Raw genomic sequence first — 15,096 nt, 5'->3', positions numbered from 1 at the left:
CCAAGGCAGACTCACAGGGGTCATTACCAGCTAGTTCCCTGTGTGCTATGAATTTCACATTTGCAGAGTAACCTGTTACTGCCCTCTCTGCAGGCTGTTCTGCTCATCTGTAATGACTGAAATACTGAAGCCAGTCTTTTCCATCTTAAGTGATACAAAACCCCCATTCATTTTAGACCTATTTAACTAGATTTTTATTTCCATATCACTCTGTGGAAGATAACGCCTTTGTTCAGATTTCTGCATTTTCAACTACAAAAATAGTCTTTTCTTTTGTGAATTTTCACTGCAAGATCTTCCTGAGCTTTACTGGGGCAATTATAATTTCATTGAGAAGTTTCTTATCTCTGAGATGCAGCTGACAGCATCGTTCCATTAACATTTCATCTACCCAAAAGTTAAAGTACTATGGGATATCCAGTTAGGTTTGAAGCTTTTCCTTATGATATTTTTTTCCTTTGCATGTAAAAAGTTCCACATATTCTTAGACCTTGGGCTGAAAAATTGAAGACTTTCCGCATGAGTTATAACACTCAATTCATTGATTTGTATAACTACTCCATGCAGTGCTTCAGAGTCTGTCTTTGAGAATCTGAGAAGCACTTTGCACACTCTGCAGCAGAGACATCAGAAGCCTGTGACCAGCCCAAACCTGGCAAGAAGAAGGTAATTTCCTAAAGGAAAGCAAGCAGAGAGCCAATTGTAATGATAGAGCTGGCAGGGTGGGGTGATGTATTCATTGGGGTTAGGGCAAATGGAGGCCCTAGGTGAAGCTTGTGGAGGCTCATTAGGGCTTATTAGTGCCCTTGGGGCTCTGACACTGTGGGAAATACATTATTCAAATGCAATCTCACAACAAATAATAGCTTTACAGGTGCTGTCTCATGGTTTTTAGATTCTTGTATGTTTATTTCATATAATTAAGCACCATTAGATCTGGGCACTTTTTCACTTGGTGGAATATTCAGTGTCAGTAGGTCAGTAACTGTTGTGCCATTGGGTTCATCAGCTCCAGCAGCAGCAGCCTTTCCACCGTCCTGTACTAAGCACAAATTTCTGTCTCTTGTTTGTCTTTTTAAAACTGCCAACATGCTGCAGAAGGAAAAGGTGTATATGGATGTTTGTTTATGCTTTGAGATGTGCATTTAAATCTCTTAGCAAACCAGCAGAGCTTTGGACATTAGTTTGAGTTTTCTCTTTGCTGTGGAAACCTTTTAACTGAGTCAGACCTGATTATAATTTCCTTAACAAGTCACTCATCTTATTTCCCATAAAAAAGGCACCAGAGTAACCTTTAGCCAAGTCTCTAGCCTACACAAACTGCACAGATGTGAAGATGCTGCAGAGGAAACAGAAGAGATACCAATTACACTGCTCTGGGAACCTTCTGTTCCAGCAATTATGTAGGGATGCTGCAGAGACTCACTAATGGCACCACATAAATTTTATCTCACATTTAGCTGCCAAGATGCACATCTTCAGTGCAACAGAAGAGAAGTTTCGCATTTCGTTGTGTTACAATTATCTTTAATTACATTGCTGTCATTTTTAACACTGTGAAATGGAATCAAAGTTTATGGCCACGCACATGTAGGAGACATGAATCACATCATACCTCCTCTGCATGATCTCCTTCAAGGAAAAAAAAATCAGATTAAAGCCTTCTTAGTGTCATCTAGCATAAGAAATTAATTAAAATTTAAAACATGGATCACAAAGAATACAGAAAACTTTAAGTTTAGAGATCAAGGGAAGTCTTTACATTATCCATCCGTTAAAAGGAAAATTTGTTCAGTGCATTGGGATTTACTTTTAAAGGCTCAAACTGTCACTGAAGTTTGATCCATGTTGATCTTGGGATAGTTTGAGTATCTCAGCGATCAAGATCCATGTTAACTTGGCTGCTTTATGACTGAGGAAATCTGATCCACAAGCTTGACATGGTGCTATTTACACTCGAATGTTGTACTGTAGGGATAGCCCAGCTGTGGCTGTCTTGCATTGTCTGGAGCAGCTTTATGCCACCAGTGGCAAAAGCCTGTTAAATTATAAAATCCAAACAGGGGCTGCAGGACTAAACAGTGGGAGTGTTATTCAAACTTTGCTCCTGGTCTTCTACCCTGACAGTGTTTACTTTCCCAAGTTTGGAGCGTAACGTGGTGTTGTAGCAGGACTTGGGCCAGGTTTGTGTCAAAGGAGGAACTGTGTTGGTTTGGTTTAGCTAATCTAAGTGCTGCCTGCCAGTTCAGGTGGGATTATGTATCTGAATTTATCTAGAAAATAACTAAATTCAGAGACTTTTGCAGACTCGAGTTACATAAGACTTTTCTTCTGAATCACTCCAGAGGAAAGAAAAAAGTGCCACCACATTCCTGAAGGGAAGGTGCTGATCTTTTTAGTAAGTCCAATGTGGGATGTTATTCTGGGAGAAAGCAAAATATTGATATTCACCCCATTCAAAATTAAATTAGGGACTTGGGTTACTCTAATTTCTTTGTACTGTTGCTACCACTTATTGTTGCTTGTTCCAACTCTCTGCACTTCCCAGCATTGCTGCCTGCACTGGTAGTGAGATGCAGAGGGTGCTGGCCTCAGTTTCACAGCTCTGGGAGCAGAGGTGCTTGGGGAAGGTTCTATGGAAATAAGCCACTTGGTTTTAATCAGAGCTGCTGCTGCCTTTAGGGATGGTTCTGCCATCCCAGGATTGTAACCTGCCCCAGTATTGCCTCACACCTACCTGGGAATGCCTTTGGCATGGAGAAGGACTTCCTGGTGGAATTCCTAAATCTGCACTAAGTCAGTGAAAGAAGTGCTGGTGCAGTTCAGGATGAGAATTTGTCTGTGGTGATCCAGCCGACTAAGATACAAAGACACTGGTTCAAGTCTAGTTGATGTTTTACAATTTAGAGCTGAGATAAATGCGAGTGATTTAGGAGGTGCAGGGTTTATGATCTCTGGGTACAAATTCCCACTTCTGCCAAGCTGAAAGGTAATACCATGAAACAAAATACTTCTTCCAGTTCTTGTGGCAGAAACAGAGGGCTGCCATCATTCTTCTTTGTGAGCAGGGGTATTTTAAATGTTGTGGGTTTTATAGGACACTCCTTGTATAGCTGGAGGTGAGTGTGCAGCTGCAGGTACCTTGCAGTTCATCATTTAGTCACATCTCACATCCACTAATGAATATTTTGCATGAGTATTGGTTCAGCTATTTGGTATAGCTGAGAAATGAAAATGTGGCTGAAAGCTGCTGAAATAGTCAGAAAGGTTTTATATATATATATATATATATATATATATATTAAAAAAATAGAAAACTTTATTTTCCTTTTTGAGTAGAGGAATACAATGCCTGAACTGGTGAATGAGAGACTGTAAAGATGAATAATTCATATATTATTAGTTTGTATAAAATCAGCAATTTTTTTTTTTACCTGAAGTAACTCAAAGATTTTGCTGCTCTTGTTCTATTGGAAGTGTTAAACTCAAATTTCTGCAATGGAGAGGTAACAGAAAGCTATTATTCTAATGATGTCCCATATATGGTACTTGAAATTCTAATGGAACTATTTAAACTGACAATTGCAGAGAAATTATGCAATGCTGTAGATCAAATCTAACTTAATATGGAACAAATGGAGTGAATTACCTGAAAATTGCAACTGAAATAGCAGCTCAGTTATATGTGCACAGGCAGCCATGTAGTCATGGTTGTCTTAGTTGTGATGTACAAGTCCTAAAGATTTTGGTAAAAACAGATACTAAAAATACTTTCAGAATGTTCAGGAAGTTTCATCTTCCTCTTGTGAACAAAATGCTGCATGATTACCAAATTGGGTAATTGCCAGGAAGAACAGCTGAGAATTCTGAAATGCAGAGCAGTGGTTGTAGCATCTTTGCCTGGACTCTGGACTAATGGCTGCCTCATGCTTCAAAGTTTGCATGGATGTTCAGACTTTCTTGTAAATATTAATGCAATTTAAGACCCAAGGAGAGAGCACCATTTTTCAAGCTTTCTGAAATGAGATCTGTTGGAAAATATCAAACTCCTTCACGTATTAAATGCCCATACATATTTGTATCCACATTTAGAAAAAATCTCTGCCCATTTCCTTTCAGGGAATTTGTTGACTGCCAGGACCAAGAACTTTTCCATTAATGAAGTCTTCTTTTACCTAGAAAAGATCTGAACTTCTTAGAGGAACAAGGGGAAGGACCATGAACATGGTCAGAAGGCTGGAGAATCTCTCCTTTAAGGACAGATTGAGAGTTGGGGTTGTTCAGTGTGGAGAAGGGTCCACAGGGATCTTGCTGAGCCCTTTTAGTTCTTGAAGGGCACTTACAAGAAAGACAAATAGAAAGATTTTCCTGAGGCCTGTAGTGACAGGACAAGAGGCAACAGCTTTAAGTTGGATTTAGACTGGATATATGAAATAATTTTTTTTCCTGTGAGGATGCTGAGGCATGGCACAGGTAGCCCAGAGAAGCTGTGGATGCCCTGTCCCTCAAGTCGTCTGAGACTGGATGGGTCTTAAGCAGCCTGGTTTAGTGGCAGATGGGATGGACTAAGTGAGCTTTGAGCATCCCTTCCAGCTGCAGCCATTCTGTGACTCCATGAAAATATGAGCTGTTAAGACAACTAAAATACATGTTTGTAATTACTTCTGCTTGTTTGTGTTTTCTCTGAAGCGTGTTGCAAACACCATAATTAATTGGATTTCAAACATTAAATGCTTCAGTTGAGCAGCACAGGGGTATGTGTGGCACAAACAGGTGGCTGCCTGAGGCAGGGATTGTTTCAATGTAGTGGGCTGTGAGATATCTGCATAAGCACATATTAGTCAGATATGGCTGGAAGCACAAGTCATCCTTTCACTGGAACTTCTGTCATTAGGGCTTCACAAAAGCTTAGGAAGATGTTCAAGGACAAGAAGTGGCATAACAGAGGTGTTGTATTAGACTGATGTGTAGCCTGGTCCTTGGAGGTATTAGTTCTTATCACAAGGCTGTGAAATCTGGCCAAACTGGGCACAGCAGACGCCTCCTCCCTGCAGAGCCAGCTTGGAGTCTGTCACGGGAAGGTGGGCACTGCAGTTCCAGACTGACACCAATTAGCACTTCTTGTCAGGAGATGTGTGTAGCCCCTGCTTGTGTGTCTCAACCAGCAGTAGTGTTACTTAAGTGAGCCTGACACTCTTAGAAAAACAGGGCCAACATCCAATTTTTTAGGACAGTAGCTTATTGATGCCAAGTTCAGAAACTCTTATTTTTGCCTTAGACAGTGACCTTTGAGAACAACATGTCATTTGCAATTATATAACTCCCTTCCCTTTTTTCACTCCCCATTAGATCTTGTGGTTTTTGATTTGTTTTTCCAGACTGGAACAAACGGATTGAATACAGGCCGGGCTCTGGCAGCATACCCTTGTTTCCCAGCATCCACCTAGAGACGTGTGATGGACCAGTGTCCTCAATCCACACCACCATTGAACTGCAGACCAATTACATCGGAAAGGGCTGCGATCGTGAAACCTACTCGGAAAAATCTCTGCAGAAATTATGTGGTATGTATAAAGATTTCAGTTAACATAATAATAATGCTTCTGCAGACAAGGCACCAGTTCCTTGTGACCTGCAAGCATGCAGCACTTGGATTTAGCTCAGCTGGCTCACTTTGGATTGTTGCAGTGAAAATGGAGAGTGGTGATAGTTGACAGCTGCTCCATCCTTCTTTTCCTTTGTTTTCACTCTATTTCATACTTTCTCCTTGCCTTCTCTTAATTCGTTTCTCTTCTGTTTCTATTCCCTTCTCGATTTTTCCTTCTTCCTTATTCCACCTCCTCCTTCTTCTTTCTTCTCTCTGCTACAAATAGTGCTGTGACAGGGTAGTGAGATTTCCAGTGCAGATTTGCCATCACAGGAACACCATAGGATCTGAAGGAAATTGAATCTCTCTGTTGTGTTTCAGTCTTCCTAACTCAGCTTTCTGTTCTGCTGCTCCATACTGTGCCAGAGGACAAACAAACAAAAAATAAAAGAATATTCTGGGCAATCATATGAGCAAAAATATTTAAGAAACATGAACTTCAAATAAGAGCTGACCTGGTGGAGAAATATTTCCTAATTTTTTCCTCTCTTTTTGTGCTTTTTGATAACTTTGTGTAAAATGCAGAAGTCAATTTTGAAGGCAGGTTAAATACTTGATGATCCTGCTGTATTTTTCTCAGACTTTAAGATACTGTATCTCGCAAAGCAATGGCCATGTAATAATCCCTTTATCTTGTGAGATCAGATGTCTCTCCTGTTTTAATATCCTGTCTTTAGAGTCTTCCTTTGAAGCCTTGATGGTGTGGACATAAATTCTCATCTTCTCCATCTTTTTGCCTGGCTTCTGTCTGAGCTACAGAAGCAATTGTGTGATTTTTTTCCATTTAAATGTGTGGATTTTGGTTCAGAGTGCTCTGGTACAGGGCTTGCCTTTGCTCTGATAACCAGCCAGCAGTGCCACAGAGATGTTTAGATCAATACACTAACCTTTGGGAAATAATTTTTGTAAATGAAAAATTTCAGCCAGTGTTACTAAATTAGTAAAAATGGAGAAGCAATTTCCAGGTAAAAATAGTTGCCAGTTGCAATTATCATTTATCAGCAGAGATGGAGAAAGTGAGGTAAAGGTGAGTGGGAGTAGCAGAATTGTCATAAAATCTGAATGTTTTCAACTTCAGAATTTCTTAGTAAAGATCACAGAAACAATCATGACTTGAATCCTGTGTATTTATTCAACTGCCTGGGCTCTAGAAGAGCAGATGAAAATCCATCTGCCCCAATATGCATCTTAATTATGGTAATGACATTAAATCTGAGAGGCTGAGAAAGGCTTGATTTCATAAAACAGTAGAATTTTAATAAAAATAAATATGCTGTAGCTAGTCAAATACTTTTTCGTCTAAAAAGCTGTATTGGCAGCCAAAAGAACATTGCTTTTTGCTGTTACAAACCTGATCTGCAAATGGCACTGTAACTCAGTGCAGGTCACTGAGAACAAGACCTACACCACGAAATTATTATCTTGAAATCAAACACTGATAGCAGCCATACCAAATAGTGTTATCATTTCAAGTATAGGGCTGAAAGAATGTACCTTCAGCTGGTGTAAAAGTCCTTAGCTGAGGAAGGGGTTCAATTTGCAGAGTGTGGCTTGGCTGCCTCACCTGCTGGCACTGGAGTAGCAAAGAGCATTACAGGTGTTTCTCAGGCCTGCCAGGGCCGTGGTGGTGGCTGCAGGCAGCACTGAGCAGTGCTCAGACATCACTGCTGAGCTCCAGCTCTGGCTCAGCACATGTGTGAAGGAACAGAATGGAAAGCACTTGAGAAAACCGGTAAGAGTGTATGTAAACGGGGGAAATTCTCACTGCTGAAAGAATATTTCTTTTGGTACAGATTTTCTGTATCTTCATAGAGAGCAGGCATGGCAGAAACTCGTAACAGGACTTTGATAAAACATTTGTAAGTGACAATGTGCTTTACATGAGAATTGCATTTAGCCTGGCCTGCACTTTGCTATTTAGTATTTATTACCATGCTTAGTGTAGAGAGCATTCTTAGGAAAGTAGGTTAAATTATTTCTGGAAATAGTTTTTTCCCAGAAATTACCTTATTCTAACTAATGGTTGGATGATAAAATCCTTTGAAAAGGATGAAAACCCTGAATTTTTTTGTACAGTGAAGCACTGTGTGATTGCAGAGAGTATAGAACTGAGCACTCAGACAGCTCTGCACCATGTAAAATGCAAGACTCTCTCTGTATTATTAAAGATGCAGTTTATAAATCCTGTGCTCATTTCTTCATTTTCCTATTGGCGATCTGGAGAAGGCAGATGCTAAGACGGGTGAATTAAAATTCATTTTTTATATGACAGAAAGTTCAGGTCTGCTTTTCAATAACCCAGAGATTTGTACTCCCTTGGACGGTAAAGATGGGCAGCTTAATGATTAAATTACACTTGAGTCATTTTAAAGTCAAGGAAATATTAGTGTTGTGCTCAAAGCATTTTAGTAAGCTTTCTTTCCCCTTGTCACCTGACAATAATAAAAAGTACAGACTGTCTAAAAGACACCATTTGGACTGCAAAAACATACCAGAATAAATCACACTAAAAATAAACATACCAGAATAAATCACACTAAAATAAACATAGGTTAAGGACCCTAAATGTATAGTGGAAAGATGGCTCTGGTGCTGTCTCATTTCCTTCTAAATGTAGATAAAATAGGAAATAAAGGGATTGCTAATTCTCCCATGTGGCCTGCTCCATCTAGGATCCTGCCCTCTTCTCCATTATCCTGAGTGGTGTAGAGGCTCAAAGAAAGTTGTTGATCTGATCACAAAGGACAGTTTGGGCTGGGTGTTATTGGGATGATTCATTTCCAGCTAAGCAAGCAGTCTGGTCCAGCTCAGTGAGCAGCATCACTGTGTGCTTATCCTGGCACAAAGTTTGGAGCTCAAATGTGCAGGATTGGGAGAGGAGGTGGGGCAAACTGCATAAATCACTGGTGAAAATAAGCACTTTTATATGTAAGAGGTGCCTCAGGGGTCTCAACCTCAGCTTCATGCAGCAGTTTCTGCATTGTTCTGGAAGCATTTTGGGAGAAAAGGGCATCAGGCACTACATTTTGGAAGAGCACTGATCCCATGAGAAGGCTGTTCTGGGAGCCCCTCCAGAGAGATCCTGTTTGCATTGCTCCAGGTCTGTTTCTGTACACGCCTGAGCAGCCTGGGACTCTGGCTGGATTTATTAGGATAGGAAAAGCATGATTTATTCCAGCCAAATCTCCCAAGCACATAATCCAGTGGTTTTTCTCAGGGCGGGATTGAAACACACTAACAGGATGAGATTCCAAACTTAGCCATAAATCTCCATACAAATATGGGCAGATAAAGTAGAACCTGTTGAGCTTGGTACTGATTACACAAATGCAGTGTCCTGTATTATCCAGAATTACAATTGTAAAATAATACACTTTGCCTCCATGCCCAAATTATGAACATGTAGGGGTGTTAGGTTTGGGATTAAAAATATCACTTCAGAATAGCCTCATTTTACAGGAATAAATTTTGGAGAAGAATCCAAGACATTCATTTACAGAATAAGGTGAATTTTTCCAAATCACTGCTATAATACCTTTTTTTTTTAAAGCCTGTATGAAACAATTCTACACATTTTTGGCTTAAAATTTTTTCACTCCTGCAGAGATTTGGGATCTTTTATGTCTTCTTGGATGGTGAAGGAGAGCAAAACATCTTAGCAGGGTATTTTTTATGCCATCATAATTTGCTCGCCATATTGTTACTAGACAAAGCAGCAACAGGAATACAAAGATTGTTTGTGCTTTTTACACTTGGAATCATATTTCCTGCTGAAGACTATTTTTCACCAGTAGGTAAATGCTCTGGGTAGCTCCTTGCATGGTTTTCACAGTGCCTAGCAGGCACTTGTTAAGCTGTAAGCAAACACAGAGCTGTGAAGAACTGTGCTATTTTATCAGATCTTGGCACCACAGTCTTTTCCATCTCAGTCTATCATTGGAGAGCACACAGAGCTCCAGCCATCAAATATGTACCAGAATCCAGTCCTGGAGTGATATTATCTGGTTGGGGTGAATCCCCTCTGTGAATGGGCATTCCTCCCAGCATTATTTGGGATATCCATAGCTGGCTGCTGGACACTGTGGGGCCTGTCCTGCATCCATTCCCACTGTGCTGGATTTTACAGCACATCATCCCCACACACCTTCATGCTGTCAGGGAGGGAAGATAAATTTGTTTTGACTCTTTGCAGATCTTGAAATAGCTGAAGAAATGTCATTAACGTTCAGAAAATAGCATTTGTGAAAAAGATAACTTTACATTATTTTCTACAGTCTTCTGTGCAGTACATTTAATCTAGAGAACTCTTGCTGGTTTACAATGGTGGGTGTTTATTTTATAACATTTCAGTGATTTGGCATTGAGGCTGGTAGGACCATTTGGGTAGTAAAATAGTCTAAATTAATCAGAACCCTGGCCTATATTAAATTAATCTTCACAGCTTTTTTCATTGGTCTCTTATTGTGTTGTTTATTGTATGTGATTTGCAGGAGCTTCCTCAGGTGCCATTGACCTGTTACCATCTCCCAGTGCAACAACCAACTGGACAGCTGGGCTCCTCATGGATAGCAATGACATCATTTTTAAATTTGATGGAAAGCAAGGAGCCAAAATCCCAGATGGAATAGTCCCAAAAAATTTAACTGATCAATTCACCATCACTCTGTGGATGAAACATGGACCTAGTCCTGGATTAAGAGCTGAGAAGGAGACTATTCTCTGCAACTCTGACAAGACAGGTGAGTCTGTATTTGGAAAAAATGTTATGCAAAGGGAGTATCAACAGCAGTAGTGTCGCCATCTCTCATTTAATTTGGTTTGAGGAAAAACTAATCTCAGATGGTGCCACTCCAAACATTGCTGAATTGAGAGCTTATTGAGAGGCCCAATGACTACCTACATTTCAAACACAGCTGGAATAACATAGCTAGAGATTTCACAGGAATTGATGGATAAAAGAGCTAAATTATGTTTAATTTGTTCACGATTTAGATTCTTCAGGGAAACTAGTTAGACAAAATATGCATTTGGGTTTGCTTTATTAGCTGGGACAGGACGATTCCATGAACAAAGCCGATAATTCAGGAAGAGCCGCAGTGATCCCTGAGAAAGCTCCGTTCTTGGGGGTTTCTGTGGCTTTGCTGTCAGTGTGAGAGCCTGGCAGGAGGCAGGCTGTGCGTGGGGCTGAGCTGGGTGTGTTCCCACAGAGATGAACCGGCACCACTACGCGCTGTACGTGCACAACTGCCGCCTCGTCTTCCTGCTGCGCAAGGACTTCGACCAGGCCGACACCTTCCGCCCCGCCGAGTTCCACTGGAAGCTCGACCAGGTACCCTCCTGCTGCCCGGGCCATCCGGGACCCCCCCTCCTCCTCAGCCCCCTGGAGAGTGCAGGGAACCAGCCACATCCCATCCCTGATCCTCAGCCCTTTAGACAGCTCAGGGAACCACCCACATCCCATCCCTGATCCTCAGAAAGCGCAGGGAACCACCCACATCCCATCCCTGATCCTCAGAGAGCGCAGGGAACCACCCACATCCCATCCCTGATTCTCAGAGAGCACAGGGAGCCACCCACATCCCATCCCTGATCCTCAGAGAGCACAGGGAACCACCCACATCCCATCCCTGATTCTCAGAGAGCACAGGGAGCCACCCACATCCCATCCCTGATCCTCAGAGAGCACAGGGAGCCACCCACATCCCATCCCTGATCCTCAGAAAGCGCAGGGAACCACCCACATCCCATCCCTGATCCTCAGAGAGCACAGGGAGCCACCCACATCCCATCCCTGATCCTCAGAGAGCACAGAGAACCACCCACATCCCATCCCTGATCCTCAGAGAGCGCAGGGAGCCACCCACTTCCTTCCACCCAGATCCCTGGTCCCTGATCCCTCCTCCTCAGCCCTTTAGACAGCACAGGGAGCCACCCAGATCCCCCATCTCTGATCCCCCATCCCATATCCCTCCTTCTCAGCTCTTTAGAGAGCACAGGAAATCACTCAGATCCTTGATCCCAGATCCTGATCCCTCCTCCTCAGCCCCTCTAGACAGCCCAGGGAACCTCCCAGATCCCAGAGCAGCTGTCCAGACTCTGTCTGGAGTCTGTCTAGAGTCTGTCTGAAATCTCTTGCAACTACCCTGCAACTTGCAGTTGTTACAACTCTAATTAGGATTCACATAAAAAGAGAGACGTGAGTTAACTTTGTCAAGTCATTTTATGCAGTAGTCTGTTTTTGGTTTTTTTTCTTTTTTTTATTGAGCCACTTTAAATGGTAAGTAGAGGTTTATATCCTTTGGCAGTAGAGAGAGTGACATTGTATATAGTTCCCTAAAAGTTTTTCATTTATCATTTTTTAAAATCTGCTTTATCAGCACAATGGGAGTGATGGAAACCTTTTCAGTAAAGAGTATGCTGACACACAGAAAGGCACTTCTATTATATTGTAAATCCAATCTGCCGAGCTTTTCTTTCATCTGCTGTGCTCTGTGTAATTTTGCCTTATTATTAAGAGTATATTGCAAGAAAATTATTATTAAAGAGATAAGAGTTGCCTTTCATAGATTTATTAATTCTAGGCAGGATAAGGATCATATGGATGAAAGAAGACAGACTTCAGCAAAGGACTATATTTTCAAAGCGAGTTTCTTCTTATCTCTGAGTACAAACTGTGCCATTGAAGATGTAGGTATAGGAATGTTTACTTTTCTTATTCACCTCCTAAATGCATATAAAAATGAGATCTCCATAGTGTTTATCAGATGAGTGCAGTAAGAAAGCCTGTGGTGGTCTTAGCACTCACTTTGCATTTACACTAACCAGTCTGGAATCAGTTTGTGCTGTAGTCAATATGAAATCTGACAGTGTCTCAAAACAAATTGAAATTAAATCATATTGAAGATTGCAAGTCAGGAGTGACTGATACCACCTCAGATAATGCTATTCTGAGTGCTGAAGATGAACTTGTATTTCTAAACTCTGTCCTAAACATCTAAATTAATGATAATGCAAAGTTTTTTGGGAAATATTTTGATTTTGAAAATTGAGTGCAATCAACTTCTGTGTCTTTACAATGAGAGAGAGCCAGTGTCCTCTCAATAAATGAAAATTGTGTGTGACTCTTGTAACTTGGCCATGAACCTTCCTAACTACTACTGAAAACTCCTACATGATGGAAACTAGAGACAGAAAATATTTTTTTAGGTCACTTGATTAATTTCCTTTCATTCAGCTGCTGTCAATTGATTTCCACACTATATTTTCAGCTGTTGTTTATAGCTGAAAAAGAAAGTAAGATTAAAGTATAAATAAAGTTTGTTATGGGTTGTGTGCCCAGACTTTCATGAAGATAAATTTATATTGTCATGGTGATACGTTGTAAATTTTGTCATGAAGGGACCTCATAAAAATTGCTGCCTTATTCTCTTCTTCATGCTCCATCTGGCCTATATGGTAGAGTAAATTAAAAGAAACTGAAAATAAAACATATGTGAATAATGGGCCAGGAAGGAACTTGCATGGTTTTGAAGACAAGGCAGTGAGAAATTGTCACTATAATGTAGTAAGATGATGCCTTCTTCTAAGTGTATACCCAGAGTAGTGTATCTTAGAAACCACAGGATATTTTAAAACCACATCATAAAACACGTTAGGATCCTACTCAATATGAAAAGAAGCTGAGCGAGACTTTCAGGAGCAGATTAAGTTGATTATTTGCATATTTAGATCCTGACATATCTCTGGAATCTCACATTCAGAACAGTTCATTCTGTAGTGACCCTCCAATTCCCTGTTGCTTTTGTTTTGTTAAGAAAAGCCTGAGAGTGGAGCTGTGCACAGCTGCTGTCCCTGCTCCCCTGCTTGCCCTGTGGGACAGGGCTCTGCCGCCAGGACAGGGCAGAAATGACTCTGCAAGGGCTTGGTCCCAAGCACAGCCAGAGTAGAGGAAAATGTGGCAGAGCACTTTATTGCTGAGCTCACTTTATGAGCGCAACAATCTAGAGATTGTTTTTGCTGAGAGGAATCCAGTGACCTTGGAAGAGGATGAAGCTTGAACTGGTGAAATCATTTATCACTCTCACTACAGAGCAGTAAAATTTATGATACCATAGATAGAGCTCTGGGCTCTATCTACTCCATGAGACTCCTCATTCTTTCAGGGCAGTGACCAGGAATGTGAGCTTATTGTCATTCCAGGTTTAATTTAATGGTCTAGATCTCCTTCTGTGGTGGGTGAGTATGGCACACACCTTAGCTGCAGGCTCCATCCTGCTTGGATAACAGGGTTCCATGAAACATTTTATACAGCTGCACCTGAGCAGTGCATCTGGGGCCTCTCAACACCATGACAGCCTTGCACAAGAAGTGCCTGGAACCTGCACATGACACTGTCTGCCAGATTAGCTCTGGGAGGATGGTGTCTTTAAGTCAGTTCATAAACCTAAGGCTTTATTTCCAGTGTGGCTTTCAGTTTATTTGTTCCATTAATGGCCTTTGCTAGAAGAATTTTTCACTTACTGCACTGATCTGAGAGTGCCACAGCCCTGGGCAGACATGCCTTTACCAGTGACCTGCTGACACAGGACTTCTGCAAGAGGTGCTGATAATCACAGGTATCAGTCTTGCTGTTATGTATAAGAAACAAGGGAAAAAAGAAATGTGGATAGTTTGGGATTTTTCCCACTTCTTTTATTTTGCAAATTAAATGTCTTAGTTGTGAGAGAATCCATTAGCAGTATTCTGGAAGAAAAGGTGTGGAAAGAGCAATCTTAAAGAAAATCAGTGTCCAGTCTGTAAAACTGAGTAATGAAAACTGCAATGGATGCCCGGGTAGACGAGGTTCCTTCCTTTTACTTACTCCCATTTCCTTATAAGCCCAGGTGTTTCCTTTGTTTCAGAATCATTACCTTCTTACTGAGTTTCCCTTTCAAAAGTTTAAATTGAATATCATGATGTGTTTGTCAACATTTATGTTCATTTCTTATCTCATACTTTAAGTATTAGATACTTTTTAAACCCAAGAACTTATTAAAAAAGTTTTGTTACCGAAGTCAGTAAAAGGCATCTAAATTATCATCTAATTGTCTCAAATGGGTAGGAACATAGGTGATTTTAAGTGAATTATTTAGGCAACCAAATATGCATTTGGGCCATCTAAGAACAATATATAAAATATTAAAACTGTTTCTTTGACTTTCGTAAAAAGCTGTGAACCAAATCAAAATTTTAGTTTTAATGATGAACCAAGGCATTCAAGCCTTTGGTGATAGTGGAATCCATAACATTTAATAGGATTGTGTATTTCACACTCTGTTCAGCACAGTATTGCACTTTTCATATAAATATGAGGACAATCAAGCTGAAAGGTATTTTTTCTTCTCCAGATAGCAAGACTTTTTTAGTGGGAGAAGGTGACTGAGCCAGATTTTTCATGTACTTTTTTCACA

At 40.8% G+C, this 15,096-nt stretch overlaps 1 protein-coding gene across 1 annotated transcript in view; it reads left to right on the top strand.

Annotated features, from left to right (window-relative positions):
* CLSTN2 (calsyntenin 2) overlaps positions 1-15,096 on the top strand; it is a 301,241-nt gene that overhangs the window by 242,583 nt on the left and 43,562 nt on the right. The window contains exons 6-8 of the mRNA XM_056498465.1: positions 5,379-5,564; positions 10,138-10,386; positions 10,855-10,976. Coding sequence (XP_056354440.1) covers positions 5,379-5,564; positions 10,138-10,386; positions 10,855-10,976 — 557 coding nt within the window. The remainder of the gene's footprint in view (positions 1-5,378; positions 5,565-10,137; positions 10,387-10,854; positions 10,977-15,096) is intronic.

Source organism: Oenanthe melanoleuca, chromosome 9, assembly GCF_029582105.1.
Source record: "Oenanthe melanoleuca isolate GR-GAL-2019-014 chromosome 9, OMel1.0, whole genome shotgun sequence".
NCBI lineage: Eukaryota > Metazoa > Chordata > Aves > Passeriformes > Muscicapidae > Oenanthe > Oenanthe melanoleuca.
The sequence above is the reverse complement of the archived record's forward strand: the minus strand, read 5'-3'. Positions and strand labels throughout refer to the sequence as shown.